The sequence below is a fragment of the Anopheles gambiae genome, chromosome 2 (assembly GCF_943734735.2).
Source record: "Anopheles gambiae chromosome 2, idAnoGambNW_F1_1, whole genome shotgun sequence".
NCBI classification, from domain to species: Eukaryota; Metazoa; Arthropoda; class Insecta; order Diptera; family Culicidae; genus Anopheles; species Anopheles gambiae.
Window position 1 is genome coordinate 117447693 of NC_064601.1, and position 13674 is coordinate 117461366.

General features: G+C 47.0%; 2 protein-coding genes across 9 annotated transcripts in view; both read right to left on the reverse strand.

Moving 5' to 3' along the window:
• LOC1269580 (multiple C2 and transmembrane domain-containing protein) overlaps positions 1–8174 on the reverse strand; it is a 31009-nt gene extending 22835 nt beyond the window's left edge. For 3 of the 7 annotated variants that reach the window (XM_061649143.1, XM_061649142.1, XM_061649141.1), the window contains exons 1-2: positions 4891–5076; positions 3668–3832 (exon numbers count right to left, since the gene is read on the reverse strand). The gene's annotated coding sequence lies outside the window, so the exon portion shown is untranslated. Of the gene's footprint in view, positions 1–3667; positions 3833–4857; positions 5078–8026 lie in introns of those variants that run through there. The other 4 variants (XR_009765389.1, XM_061649138.1, XM_061649139.1 and 1 more) reach the window with 3 other exon arrangements.
• Positions 8175–8520: 346 nt separating this feature from the next.
• Positions 8521–12448, reverse strand: LOC1269579 (nucleolar protein dao-5). Of its 2 annotated transcripts, none has more exons than XM_308222.5 (5): positions 11429–12448; positions 10617–10794; positions 9675–10427; positions 9318–9591; positions 8521–9232 (listed from the first exon to the last, which is right to left on the reverse strand). In XM_308222.5, the coding sequence occupies exons 2-5, from the start codon at positions 10653–10655 to the stop codon at positions 8793–8795; spliced, it is 1506 nt and encodes a 501-aa protein (XP_308222.5). In that variant the 5' UTR covers positions 10656–10794; positions 11429–12448; the 3' UTR covers positions 8521–8792. The 2 variants fall into 2 exon arrangements, with proteins under 2 accessions (XP_308222.5, XP_061505130.1); XM_061649146.1 differs by having other exon boundaries at positions 11354–11436.
• Between the last annotated feature and the right edge of the window lie 1226 nt (positions 12449–13674).

A 13674-nucleotide genomic window follows, 5' to 3' on the forward strand; every position in this document is an offset into this window, starting at 1 on the left:
GCGAGAGTCCCTCGGCTGCTGCTGGTGGGACTGACTTCACTTTCCTTTTTCGTTTATCCCTCCCTCCCCCCCATCCCAAGGGGAATATAATCGATCAACGGAAAGCAAACACACCGACATAGAGCAAACTGCTGTCGTAAAAAAAGGCGGACAATGCAGCAGCAATTGTTTCTGGTTGGCAGCAGGCCAGTCATTATTGGGTTCGTTCTCTATGTACTGTACAGGAAAAGCGGCGGCAGGGACGGCGACGACGACGTCATCATCATCATCTTCGTCGGCTAGAAATGGAATAAAAGAACGAATTTAATTTTTAGACGACATTTAACCGAACACCACTCGCGCAGACTGCGGACCACGTGTCTCTGCAGTGGTGAGCAAGCCAATGAAGTACATGCGAGACGACCAGACGGTACGGTGAGAGCGAGTAACTCTCGGTGACATCTCGCAGTCAAGCGAACCCACCGTCAGACGACCGAACATAGACACTCTAGCCTCTAGTGCGCGTACCATTCGCTCTAGCAGTGAAAAATAGCCCGGGGACATGGCGGCGACAACCGTAAGGACGAAACAGATTCGTGCCAGAGTCTAGCAGCAGCATGATTGTTGTTCGTTTTATTTGCTTCACAAGTACTTATTGCCTGCGCTAGAAGCGCGGTTACTTTCCTTGCCACGACTGCTGCTGCTGCTGCTCGGGCGGTAATTTGAATTGTAAATTGAAAACTTAACGTTCTATGGCTGGCCCTGTTGTCGGTGTTGGTACTTTTTCACCAGTGTGCACCCCTCGCAGTACACCCACACTAAACCTCTCTCGACACAGAGACACACCGAGACATGGGGCGTTTGAATTTGCTCCCCCAAAATGGCAACAAATCGGTTGACATTAATCGCGATTTGTGCTGCACGGCGCGAGCCGGATCATCAACAGCTATTGTCCACTTCAATATTTCCACCGAGCAGTGCTACCAACGAAGGGAAAATAAATGAGAAAAGCACATTTAAAAGAGATAAAAAGATCAAATCCTGTAAATGGTCCAAATGGCAAGCGAACCGCCGCCGTTCTGTCTATTTCCCTCCGCTCTTGCGTCTCACGCGATGAAAGCCCTACAGGACGAGGCCTGTGCAAGGACGTAGATCGTGAGCAAAACGATACAGAACCTTCCCAACACAGTGCCATTGGGATGGGAAAGTGCCTCGTTCCAACAAATCGAATCATAAATCGAGTTAGTAACAACGAGAGCATCAGGAAAGGATGTGTGTTTATCCGGCCGAAGCAACGGGGAGCCGCTTTCTCTCGGCCCTCAGATCGGATCACACTGAGACGGATGATATTTCATCATCAGCATCATTGTCGCACATCTCGTCCATCGTCATCAGCATCATCATTATCATGAACATCGATATCGTTTTGTGAAGCCGATGAAATGAAACCGAGAGATGGGATTAAATGCATATTAAAGCAAATGCTGGTCGAATCAAAGAATCGTGTAGTACGTGTGCTTGCTCCCGCCGTTTGCTGATGCTTCTTCCGCCTTGCTTGTCAGGTGGCAGTAGTTGTGTGAAATGAAGCATTATCGGTGAGTACGTACATGTAAAACGCAAACCGACGCGAACATGCGGCGGTAGTGTATGCGGAGTGGAAAAGAAAAATGTTCGCGCGTTGTGCGGTCTCTCCGTGGTGTGCTTAGGGCTGTGTGTGATACGTGATGCTCGTTAGTTAAGTGTGACAACGATGGGACTCTAACGATGGATCGATTCCAAGAAGCGACTGCGACAGAGAATGGTTTGTGAAGAGGTTCAAAGTGATTAAAAAGAACCATTTCCTGAGAGTGTGCAATAGAATGGGGGCAAAAGATCATTTATGCGTGTCGTTCTTCAATTGATTGAATCAGAGCCATTGAAAAGGGTTTGCAAAGGGGGCAAAAGAAGTACCCATGTCCCCACTGTGCAGCATTAGCATCTGCTACGTGACATTTCGATGTAAAGTGATTTATAAGAAAACTTTCTCCCTTATTCCATTCTCTTGTCTCCGTTCGCTTTCAAGACAATTTCCATACTATCGATAATCATTCTCCGTAATAGGCGTTAATTGCAATTTGAATCCAATTGCTAATCATTGCTTTCCTGGTACGCTTTACACAATCAAACGGCCAAAAATAAAAGCGTCTGCTGGTTGTGCCGTGCTGAATATGGTTGTCGAAAAACTCATTGTCGCTCTCGATTTTCCAGCCGAGTCGAGCCAAAAAACGAGGGAACAAAAACATGAAACATAAAAATCGAAATCTTGTGTTGGGTGGTGCTGTGGTGCCGGAAAGATAATTATGGTGTACAAAAGCCGAGAAGAAGAAAACACGAAAATAAAATCGTATGGAAAAATTCACAACACGAGCCACGGGCAGCATAAACGGCGTCCAACATGCGATTTGTGGCTCTTCCACTGGTCGAATGCAATGTGAACAGAGGCGGGGCGAGGTGGGGACACGAAAACAAGCAGCAGCTCCGCGCCAGAACGATCAACCATCGTGTATAAACGACACGAGTTGGGAGGAACGAACACAAAACAACGAACAACATGCTTCTCCAACGTCCAGTCCTTGAAACGCCGCCAAGGGGAGAACGATGGGAGGTGTACCAAAAATCAATGTTTTGCTGATTAATTATGCGACCATTTTAGGTTGTGTGCGATTTGGAGGTTTTCCATGGCTATCCGTGGCGGAGAAGGGAAAGCGAATGAGAGCCGGTAGATCGCCGTTTGGCAGTTTTTTTCTTTGTTTGCATGTCAGGCTGCGTGCGTGCATGTGTGCGTTTGAAGACCTTTTTTCCCTAAATGAGCGCGCACTGAACCATATGCCAATCGTAGACAAGCCAGACTCGAGACCCCGAGGGATTCGCACGTTAGTCACGCATTCTCACTGGAGGACGCTGCTGGAGCGTGCGCGCGTGTCTCAAGTGAATCTGATGGAAGCTTTGGTTCTCGTTCTCGTGTATCGCATGAATTCACCTGTCGACACGAACACACATTAAAGCTGGGCCCTCGTGGGCACAAAAGCTACGAATGAGAGGGGGGGAATATTCAACAGCATTACACGTCTACCACAGCAAACACACGACGCCACACACGGGGGGGCTTGAATATTCCAAAACATTCGCTCCGTAACGGACGGTGGTGCCCCCTCGGGGAATATGCACGCCACGCGCACTGCTATTTTCGCAATTTTATGACCAGCTGGCACCTCGGTGGCGCCAGAAAAGGATCCATCCTCTCTCCTCCGACTCGGTGCGGTGCTGCAGAAGGGGGGTGCTCATGGAGCCATGGCTGGGAGGAGGGGAAAGTAATTATTTTGTCAACCTTACACAGCAAATAAGCGGGAGCCACCCGGGGCGGAAGCAGAACGCGGAACCCGTGGCGGGGAAGTCTCTTCGTGTGGTTCCGGTGGTTTTTGGCTTGGGGTTTCCCGCGAGACCGAAGACACCGAACCGCGGCCAGAGCCGGTGGGCAGACCAGTGAATTCCAATTAATTTCGCATCAACACGACGACGACGACGACGACGGTGCAGCAAGACGTCCTTTGCACCGCGGGATATGTGTGTTTTTGTTCCGGAATTCTGATTTCGTTTGTACTGTTGTGGGCGTTTGTACTTGTGCGGTAGGATTGGGTTACTTTCTTACCTTGGTACTGTTGTTGGTGAAGAATACATTAATGCTCACTTAAGCTGATTAGCCTGCCGCCGACTATTTCGGATGGTTAATCCCCTCTCCACTGGCTTCATCTTCACTTTTGTAATGCAACAAATAACACACTTCACTCACCGACGACACTGATTTGTTCAGATCCTGTAACAAGAAAGCACACACTTATGAAGAAATCACTACTTTCGTAAGGACAAGGGACAAGGGTTGCCCCACCGGGTAGGCATATCAACGCACGCACACACGCACTAAATTAATGGGTCAAAGGGTGCCCTTTCCTTTAATGAATGGTGGGGCCTCCGTCCGTAGATCCTTACACGCCCCTCGGACGAACGATAACGATGGCACTGTGGATACCGCGTGGTATGTTGTCACGCAAGCATCACTCACGCACTCACGAACAATAACGCCTGCTCTCGCACTCGCTCTCTCTCTCTCTCTCTCTCTCTCTCTCTCTCTCTCTCTCTCGCTCGCTCTATTTCACATCACAGCACGGACACGGACAGCAGACTAATTGAGGGGTGCGACTTCTACGGGCCCCGAAAAAGGGCTCCATTGATTACACACGGGTCTCCCCTTTTTTTCAGCGACATCAATTTTCTTTCACTCCGTAGGCCTACACGGTTGTTGGTGACGTTTGATCTCACCAAGTATTGCAAATAGCCTTTCGCAAAAACGTCGAATTATTGAACATCTTTTGCACACTCAGACACACAGAGGGACTGCCCAACTTCTTCACGGGTGTAGTGGATGTTTTGCAGAAGAAAAATCACTCACTCGCCTACTCTGACCGCAGAACTTTCCACAAACCGCCGACTTCGCATTCGTCGACAATACAGTACACTCGAGGGGCGGCTGTTGTGGGATTGTTAGCATCGACCCAACAGGGTCAAGCCGGGTGGGCAGCAAAACAAGAGCAGCAAAAACCTCAACCCCACTCCACGCTGTGTGGCTGCTGTGGTTCACTGTTGAGGCACTGTTGAGAAAGAAACGACTCGGGAGTGGTAGTGCGGCTGCGAGTGGTGTATACTGAAGACGTACCAGCCCCTCTAGGCTTGAATCTGCTTCTTGAAGATTCTCACCGAGCAACTAAAAAAAAACGCACACTTTGACCGTCGCACAATGACTCAACGCAAATACGCGTGCCTGTTGGTGAATGGCAAACAAACCGGGACTTGAAGCACTTGAAACTCAGAGCAAACCTCCTAATTCCAGCGGAATATTTGATCTTTCGGCAGGGTTTTGCTGTCGCACAAACACAGCTTTTTGACAGCTCCTCCGGGGTTGATTTGGATGCCGTCCCGAGTGTGTGGATCCGACCGCGGACGCGCACTTTACGCGTTCCGACTGGTTCCCGGTGTAGATCTCAACTGAAGGAGAACGCTCTCTGTTTGGGGATCTCACGACTGCACAATGGGCATTTGCCGGGACGAAATTCAAAAAATCAACTTTGTAATAGCGCAATTCCAAATAATAGGTTTTAATACTAAGGGTTAAACTAAGAAAAATACCAAATATGAGCTCTTTATCTGTTATGGTTCTCTAGAAAACACCTCTCAAAGTCGAGATTTGTTAAAAAAACGCAGAAAAATCTTCACTTTTTTTGAAAACTTTAAACCTTTGTAACTTTTTCAAATATGAATCGATTTTGATAAATTTAGACATTTTATAAAGGGTATTTAGTCAGCTTTATAAACACATGAAAAATTTTGAGCTAAGTTAATTTTATGCAAAAATATACGATAATAACTGAAGAAACCTCCTGAAAATTTTCATAATTTTAATTTTTGACTTGATGCCATTATAAAAGTGGCGTAGAGTGGCGTTGTCTCATACATGTCACATCATAGTGTAATATATATACTATCAATCTGTGAAGAAATATTTTGCGAAAGTTTGCGAACGCGAATTTTATTGAAGTTTTTTCACATCAACTTTTTCTAAAAACAGACACATGCGTAAGTAGGCGGCTCCATAGGTGCCTAGTGTAGCGTATTTCGTGTATTCTACAAAAATATTCAATTACGAAACTGTGTATCTTAGTTTCAGCTCATGTACTTATCTTATATGTAAATTTCTATTCTAACCTAACTTTATCATTAAATATAATGAAGCAAATCAGAACCAAATACCTTTTGGTCCTACTGCAGATTATAGAAGGATATAAGGAAAGTAATTCTTAAATTATACGCATAACAGGAAAACGTTATGAATGCAGTAGCATCTATTGGCGTTTTGGGAGAAGAAACTCCCAAAACTCATGACAAACTTAATATAAGGATAGAGGGGAGATGCTACAAAGAATATTTTGCAAGAAAGAAAATGCATCCAGAAGGACATTTTGTATAATGAGCTGTATTCCTCTGATTCGTTAACCAGTTCAATATCAGTAGCTACTCGCACTAAAACAAAGACAGGGTTTAACTTTACAAATGAAGTAAATACTTAGTTTGTAGCTATCGTGCAATTTTGATTTTTTCAGATAGTTGTAAAACCAAGAAGGATTTTTAGTTTTACTACCCCTTCTGAAGGTAGTACAGCACTTGGAAAGGTATTGGATGAATACTCAAAGACAAACAATATGTGCTGCTTTTCATTACGAATTTGGGAAGTACTTTATTTCAATGCACCTGCTCTATCTAATTATTTAAATGCCTTTATTCATGACTTTAGAAAAGTGAACTAGACGTCAGGAGCTTGTAATAGCATCCACCTAAGTTGTGTATGTAAATTTTTAATATTTGTACTACCTGTGAGTAAAAGTGACGAGAATTAGCTACAATTGTCCTATACATAGCAGAAAAAATTATCTTATTCAAAATTATTATGTTTTGTTTATATATTATTATTATTATTATTATTATTTATTTAATCTTCATTATGGAACATTACAGTATATTTTAAAATGGTTTATACTATTAGCAACAAATAATACAAGAAAAAAACACACAAAATTAATAAAACTAAGCAAAGATCCCTTAAAACACTATTTTATGCAGCGCCACCTGGTGGTATGGATGCGAACTACAAATAAAATGTTATTTACTATCATAATACTTTACTACAAACGATAAAAACTAACAATTTCTGCAAAAATAATTTTATCCCGCAATTTGTTCTAAACTGCCCATTGTGGACTGGCGCAGAACTTCTCGGCTCTCCGAACGGGTTTTGTTTTGGGTACCCGAGAGGGGAGAACCGCTCGATTGACAGCCGCCTTGTGTGCGATTCCCGGCGCACGCATTGGTGGGTGAGGGCGCGCGGGAGCAACAGCATAGGGATTGGAAGGAGAAAAAAATAAACAAAGCCTTCCCGTACACAGAGCTTCCGTCGTGGGCCATGTTTTGGTTTTGGTATGCTCTTCCGAATAACCAGATAGAGGGGAAGCAGGAAGACCACAAAGCCTGAGAGAGAGAGAACAATTTCGCGAAGCTCCAACGACCACGTTGGAAACGCGTGCGCCGTTACTCACTCACACAATGGCACACTGATTCGCAGCAGGAGGAGGAGGAGAAGAAGTAGGGTTGATAAGGTGAGCGAAGGCAAGGGTAGGATGCCAACAAGTCATGCAAACTAGCTCCGGTACGAAACTATGCGGGCAAAAAAGCCCCATTGCGTTTCTCATCCCGCTGCTGCGTCAACAACCGTTACTAGCGTTACTGGTGAGTTACATGGCGCGTTTGCACATATGCAGTAGATGTGGAAAAGGGCAGAGTTTCTATCTCTCGGTTGAAGTAATTGCCCTGCGGCGTGTCGAATGCATCTGCAATCTTCTTGCACATAAAAGCATGCACAGTCAAGTGCAACCGACTCATGAGAGCAACGCTGGCGAATAATTGCAGCGATTACAAAACTACGGAGAATGTTCCGGTACGTGCATGAGGTGTGCGGTGCACTGTTGTGTACTTAAAAATGAGTATCTTTTTTGTGGATTTGAAGTATAACGAATAAAGTTGCAATTATTCATCCACGATGTTGTATATATCAAACACCGCAACCCGAGGCCCTAATGAGCCTTTGTTGTGGCTTTCTTTGAGCTGCGCCGCATTACTATCGTAGTAGTTCTCCTTAAACACATTTTTCATTGATAAAATTGTTGATTGCCGTCGGCAAGCAGCACGAGGACGGTGGCGGTGTCGGTGCGTCAAGCGCAGTGAGTGGTTTAGCACAACACACGCGAACGGGAGCACCAGACACAACACCCATCACAAACACCGAACGAGGAACACTCGTCAGTCAGAAGGCTTGAGAAGGCTCCGAATGGAAAAAAGGGTGTGAAAATGGTTATTCCCTGCTACTATAAGCAGTCAATTATCACTGACACGGTAAGGATGGTACTTATGGTGTATCCTTCGGGTGATAACATTACACCCAACATGTTGTTCACTGTCCACCGAAAGCACTGCAGTACATGCACTCTAGCATGCAACTGAACGGATTTACCACCACTCCGAGACAATGTTGTAGCGCTGAAGTTGACAAACGAACTGTGTGCGCTCATCGGTACACGGGAAGCTACACCGAACCCCCGAGCTATGTTGGCAATGAGTTTCTCTCCGCAGCTGGTGGAGCTAGTTTTCATGCGCAATGGGGATGTGTCACTCACTCATACAGCTGCCCCGCCGAGGGAAATGTTTCTTTGTCGCTAACAACACATGACAGCAACTGTCCCCCTTCCTTCCCGTATGTCGTAGCTATTCTTATCAACCGTTGTTGTGTTTAACCGGTGCAATACCTGTGTATGGTTTCTCTATTCTTTCTATTGCGGTGGCTCGTACAGGAGCTTTTGCGAGGTGTTATGAGACGCCGAGACATGGAAAAGAAACTCCCGGTTACGTGTGTAGAACATCAAACAAGACGCACGTGGGCAAAATTTATTAACGATCGCTACCAGCGATTCACACTACGGTTTAAAAAAAGCACAAAAAAGGAAGAAAACAGACCCATAGTTTAAACAGTATTCATAACATAAACAAACACAAATTACATATTACAAAACCATAACGCAGCTAGCGAACCAGCGGAAGCGGAAGCAGGCGTACAGGTACGGGAGTCCCTGCAAACGGTACGGAAGTGAGCTTTATCATCTTCGGTTGTTTTGCTTCTAAGCAATCGACTGAGTAGGTCCCTTTTTGTTGCGAGATTTCGCTCCATTACTAACGTACTGTTGTTGCTGTTGCTGCTGTCCCGCCTGCTGGGATGGTTGCTGATTAGCGGCCGATCCCGACGTTGCCAGCTGCTTTTGGCTCGGTTGCTTTTGCTGTTGGAAGTTGTTGCGAACTTCGCCCATGTTGGGGGATTGCTTGGCCGTCGATGATTTCAGAACCGTTGGCGAGGGCGATTTGATCTGGGACGCAGCAGCAGCAATGGATGCGGCCGGACCTCCGGGGCCGTTCTGATTGATCGGTTTGTTCTCATTGTTTTCCGGCGAGCTGGACAGGTTCGGGATGCTCTTGGAAGGGGTGGTGGTAGTGTTCGGGGTGGAACCATTCTTACCATCCGGTCCGGTTGTACCGTTCGAAGACTGGGTGTTGCTGCCGTTTTCTGTGCCAAAGTAAAGGGAAAACGGGATGCAAATATGTAAAGTAACGTTTGGCAAGATGGTGGTGGTGGTAGTGTGGTAGCTTACCCAAGTCAGCGGCCGATTTGGATCGATTGGCAGCGTTGATGGTTTTCGGAGCAGACGACGTCTTCGGGGCGGAGGATTGCGAATCCACGCCGTTCTTGTTTTCGCTCGACGAACGCTTCAGAGTGTCGGGTTTGGCTGGTGGTTGGTGTGCTCCGTTTTGTTTTGGCTGGGACTGCTCCTTCTGCTCCAGTGACGTCTCCAGGGTAGGCTTCTTGGGTGAAGGATCAGCATCGGACAGGGAACAGTCGGAACTGCTTGACGAAGCATTTTCTACCTGCTCAAGGGAATTGAATTGTAATATAAGTGGAAACTTCCATGAAAATCTCCCACCCCCCCCCCCCCCCCAAACACACTTACATTGAAGCTTGAATCCTCCTCGTTGGCGTACTTATCCAGCAGCTCCTTGCAGCCCGCATCCTCGAAGGAATATTCATCGCTATACTCCTCGTCCTCACTTTCCGCCTCGCGCTGGTTGAGGTTGCGTTTCTTCGATTCCACGCGCTTCTGTCCAGCGGAAGAAGCCGGCCGATCCTTGCGGAAGATGACGGCGTGCGCAACGTCCGAGTTTGTATCGATCGTGCGGTAAGGGCGCGTGCAGATTACCATCCTCAGCGGCAGAATGATTCGCTGCAGCCAGGTCACCTGTTTGGGGTCCGCTTCCTGCTCGACCTTAGCGATTCGCTGCAGCCGCTGTCCGCGGTACTTGAGCGCGCGCAGCTTCCGCCGCTTGTTCTGCAGAAAGCCCACCATGCTCGAGGGCAGCACGGGACCGCGGCCAATGAAGCGGGCACCGAGCGAAAGCGTACTACGCACCATGCGCAGCACGATCAGTGCCGGAAGGAAGAGTAACCAGGGCAGCGGTCGTATCAGCGGTGGTCCCGAAATGTTACTTCCAATGTCCTCATCCGCTTCCGGAGACGATTTCTTTGACGACACAGCACCGCCAACCGGGGAGGGTTGTGGTAGCGACCAGCGGGCCGTTTTTTCCATCGTCCACAGCAAATTATCAACCCGCTTGTACACAAACTGGCCAATGGAGGTCGTCGCTACACGGGCCACCACATCGTACAGCATGTCCGGGACGGTGGTGCCGCGTGCCTCAGCAATCTCCTACAGAACATGCAAAATAATAGACACCGGCATGAGCAAAAGGAGTAGGGGTGGGGGCGAAACGCCGAGAAAACGTTATCAGGAATGTTTCATCAAAACATGTCTACCGGCGGAACTACGAATAGAAGCTGAGGGAGTGTGTGTGTGTGTTTTCACCCCTTGCCCAGTGTGCTTGTTCCTGCGCCTTACCTGTTCATCGACTGTACTGATTGCCGCGGTCTTTCCCATGGCTGATAGGTTGCTCTTGTTGTTGTTGTTGCTACTGCTGAGGCTGCTGGTCACACCCTGACTCAGTGGTCAGTTCCAAAGGTACAATCGAGTGGTGGCTGCTGCTGCTGCTGCTGCCCGTTGCTCGTATCGATCGAATCTGCGGTGGAGGATTTGTGATGATAAGTGAGGTTAGAGTTCTCCCAAGCGCTGGTTGCAAGCGGTATGAGGAAGTGTGCGTGTATGTGCGGGGAAGAGAGCGCCATCGCCGTAATCTAGTGTCTAATAGTATGTTGCCGATGAAAGCTTCCACTACCACTACCACCATCACTACTACTACAGCCTTCCCCGCACTTCTATAAGGCACACTACCACCAGCAAAACGAAGCACAGCTAGAAGCGGCGGCAGCATGGCTCCCTAAATCTTTGTTCTACAAATTGGCCGGGCTGTAAAAAAATAATAATCCACCGCCAAAAGTGACCTAATCGCTACCGAGGGTCAATCTTTTTGCGGGTTGCGGATGTTTTTTTTTCTCTTCGCTTGAAATGGTTTGCTTCGTTTTTTGATTTTCAAGCCATCTCTCTATGCCCGATCACTTCACCGGCGGCAAGACGAAAAATGCATTCCCGGGCCACTATCAAAGACCGCGTGCGGGCAGCGAAAGTTCAGAGTTTATCGCCTGCCGGGGCGTTTATTAAAAAGAAAAGTCTGCACAAACACACAACGCGCGGAACACCGGGCTGCTTGCAAGCGGCTGAGCTGCTTCTTCTCCTGAACGATGATCGTGGCTTACCTTTGGTTAGAGGACGGCACCTTCACAGAGCTTCACAGCTTCCCCGGGGAAGCGACTGCTGAGATGGAAGCACACGGAATGATAACGCGTTGCTTTCTCCGGACGGCAACCGAGCAGATGATGGACGGACGGGATGGGCGACGCGCGCGCGCGACTAACACCAGCGATCACCCGCACAAAAAGAACGAAACGCTCACGCATACACACCGGTGCGCCGAGAAGGGAACCGGGGAACAGTCCGAACAGAACACACAGAGGCATGCACCGGTCAGCGAAGGCGCTGATAATACACACCACTACTGTACTACGGGCACTATAGGGAACTATTTTAGGTCGATCTACTACCACCATACACACAAGCGATCGAGTGTCAGAGCGTGACAAATACTTCCCAGTCACATTTCCCAGGCCAGGAGAGATGGCGCTTGTTGGATAATTGAATCTCTCTCGCTCTCTCTCTCTTTCTCTTCTTGGTTTCTCACGAGTATTTAGCGATAACCTATTAGCACTTATATTGACGATCAAGTGTTCTGGAGCTCCTCGATGAAGCGCTAAACCCCTTTGATCCTTGGAGCCGTCCGGGAAAGAATGCAACCAAGAGCCTCCAAAGGCCGGTTCGAAGTCTGTGCACCTGCGCTGAATTGGCGAAGCAAACTGCAACTGATTGATTCTTGGGATGGAGGCAATCTTCTTGCTCCCTGTGTTTTGGTATTTGCAAAAATACGAACCCTCGTTGCAAAACCTCGTTTCCCCCCTTCCACATCCTGCCTAGTTGAGACAGCTCATCCTCACATTTCACGACCGATCACGAACACCAAAGTATGGCAATGATGATGATGATGATGACGATGACGGAGGTCGCGGATTCGTTCCAGGCAGGGCAGAGAGAACGATTGTAAATAAAAAGCATCCAGCGGTGGGGATGCATTCAGCGATCGATAACGCGGAGCCAGTGCAGTCGCCGCAACCTGCTGCAGTCGGAAGCGTACCGTGTGCTGTACTGCTCGGCGGAGAAAGAAGGAGTCTCGGTGCCAAAAATGTTTGCATTTCTTGAAGCTTAATGAATTGTGCGATAATTGTTGTGCGTCGTTTTGTGGGACGATTATCAGAGGAGTTGCAATGTTATTCCTCTCTGTTATGATGACGACAGTTTGCGGGTAAATGTGTCAGAATACAATGACCCAGAGGTATAGAGTTGGTTGTTGATTTGATGGTGCATTTGGATTGAGCACTCCACTTAGCAATGAATTGAAAATACACACTTCATTTGTGCAGCTGTTTTTCTTTTTCTCTTTGCTTTAAAGGTGGCGTTTGAATTCAACAACAAATTTGAAGAAGCGTTTGTGCGTTGCATTAGTGTGCAGTTTGACTAAGAGATGGCGCCAGTAGTTTCCATCTCCTAAATGTAACGTAGTAACGATAGCGTATAATGGCTAACGCAATGCTAACGTCTAACGGTAACGCATAACGCCCATGGGCAGGCATTACGTATCGTATGGCGTGGGGTATTGATACACGCATTTATTTTAATTTTGCTACATTGGAATATGAATTGATATCATTTACAGTTTTATAGGATAATTCTCTGTATTTCATTGAAAGCATTTTAGTGTTTAGTAATGCAAAATATCACGTGTACAGCTACCTTCAGCACACATGTCTTGCTCTCTATTTCTCCCCTACTTGTTTTGTGCGTTGATGTTGACTGCTACAGGGGTTGTCAGGCCAATGCATATTATGAGAGAGCAGACAAAAAAGCCTGTTTTCTGCATAAACCAATGGTAAATTTTAAAGTAATAATAAATTCCGTGTAAAATCTAGCTCCTACTCAGGAATAAGCCTATCCTATATCAAGTAAGCCCGTTTCATTTTCATTAAAACTCTACGTTTTTTCATACCATCTGAACTCCCCTGCCAAGCATAGAAAACGCTTCGCACAGGCCGACGATGTCTCTCAGCATAACATTCAGTTCTCTCTTTCGCCTCTCGAAGCGAACATCGAAACCGGGAGGTCGCTGTTCGGCTTTTGCGTAAACGCACAACGCTAACTCAGTTCAAAACATTCGAAACATCCAGCAGTTGAAGTCATCGCGTTGAATTAGCGAAACGGTGGTGAATGTGAATAAATCAATCGGTACGTTTGGTTCTGGTAGGTTGTGTGAATTAGTTTGTATGGTGCCAAGAAAAAACAAGGTGTTTCAAAGCATGTACCAATGTTCTCTTGAACCGTTCCAAGTTCCACGTAG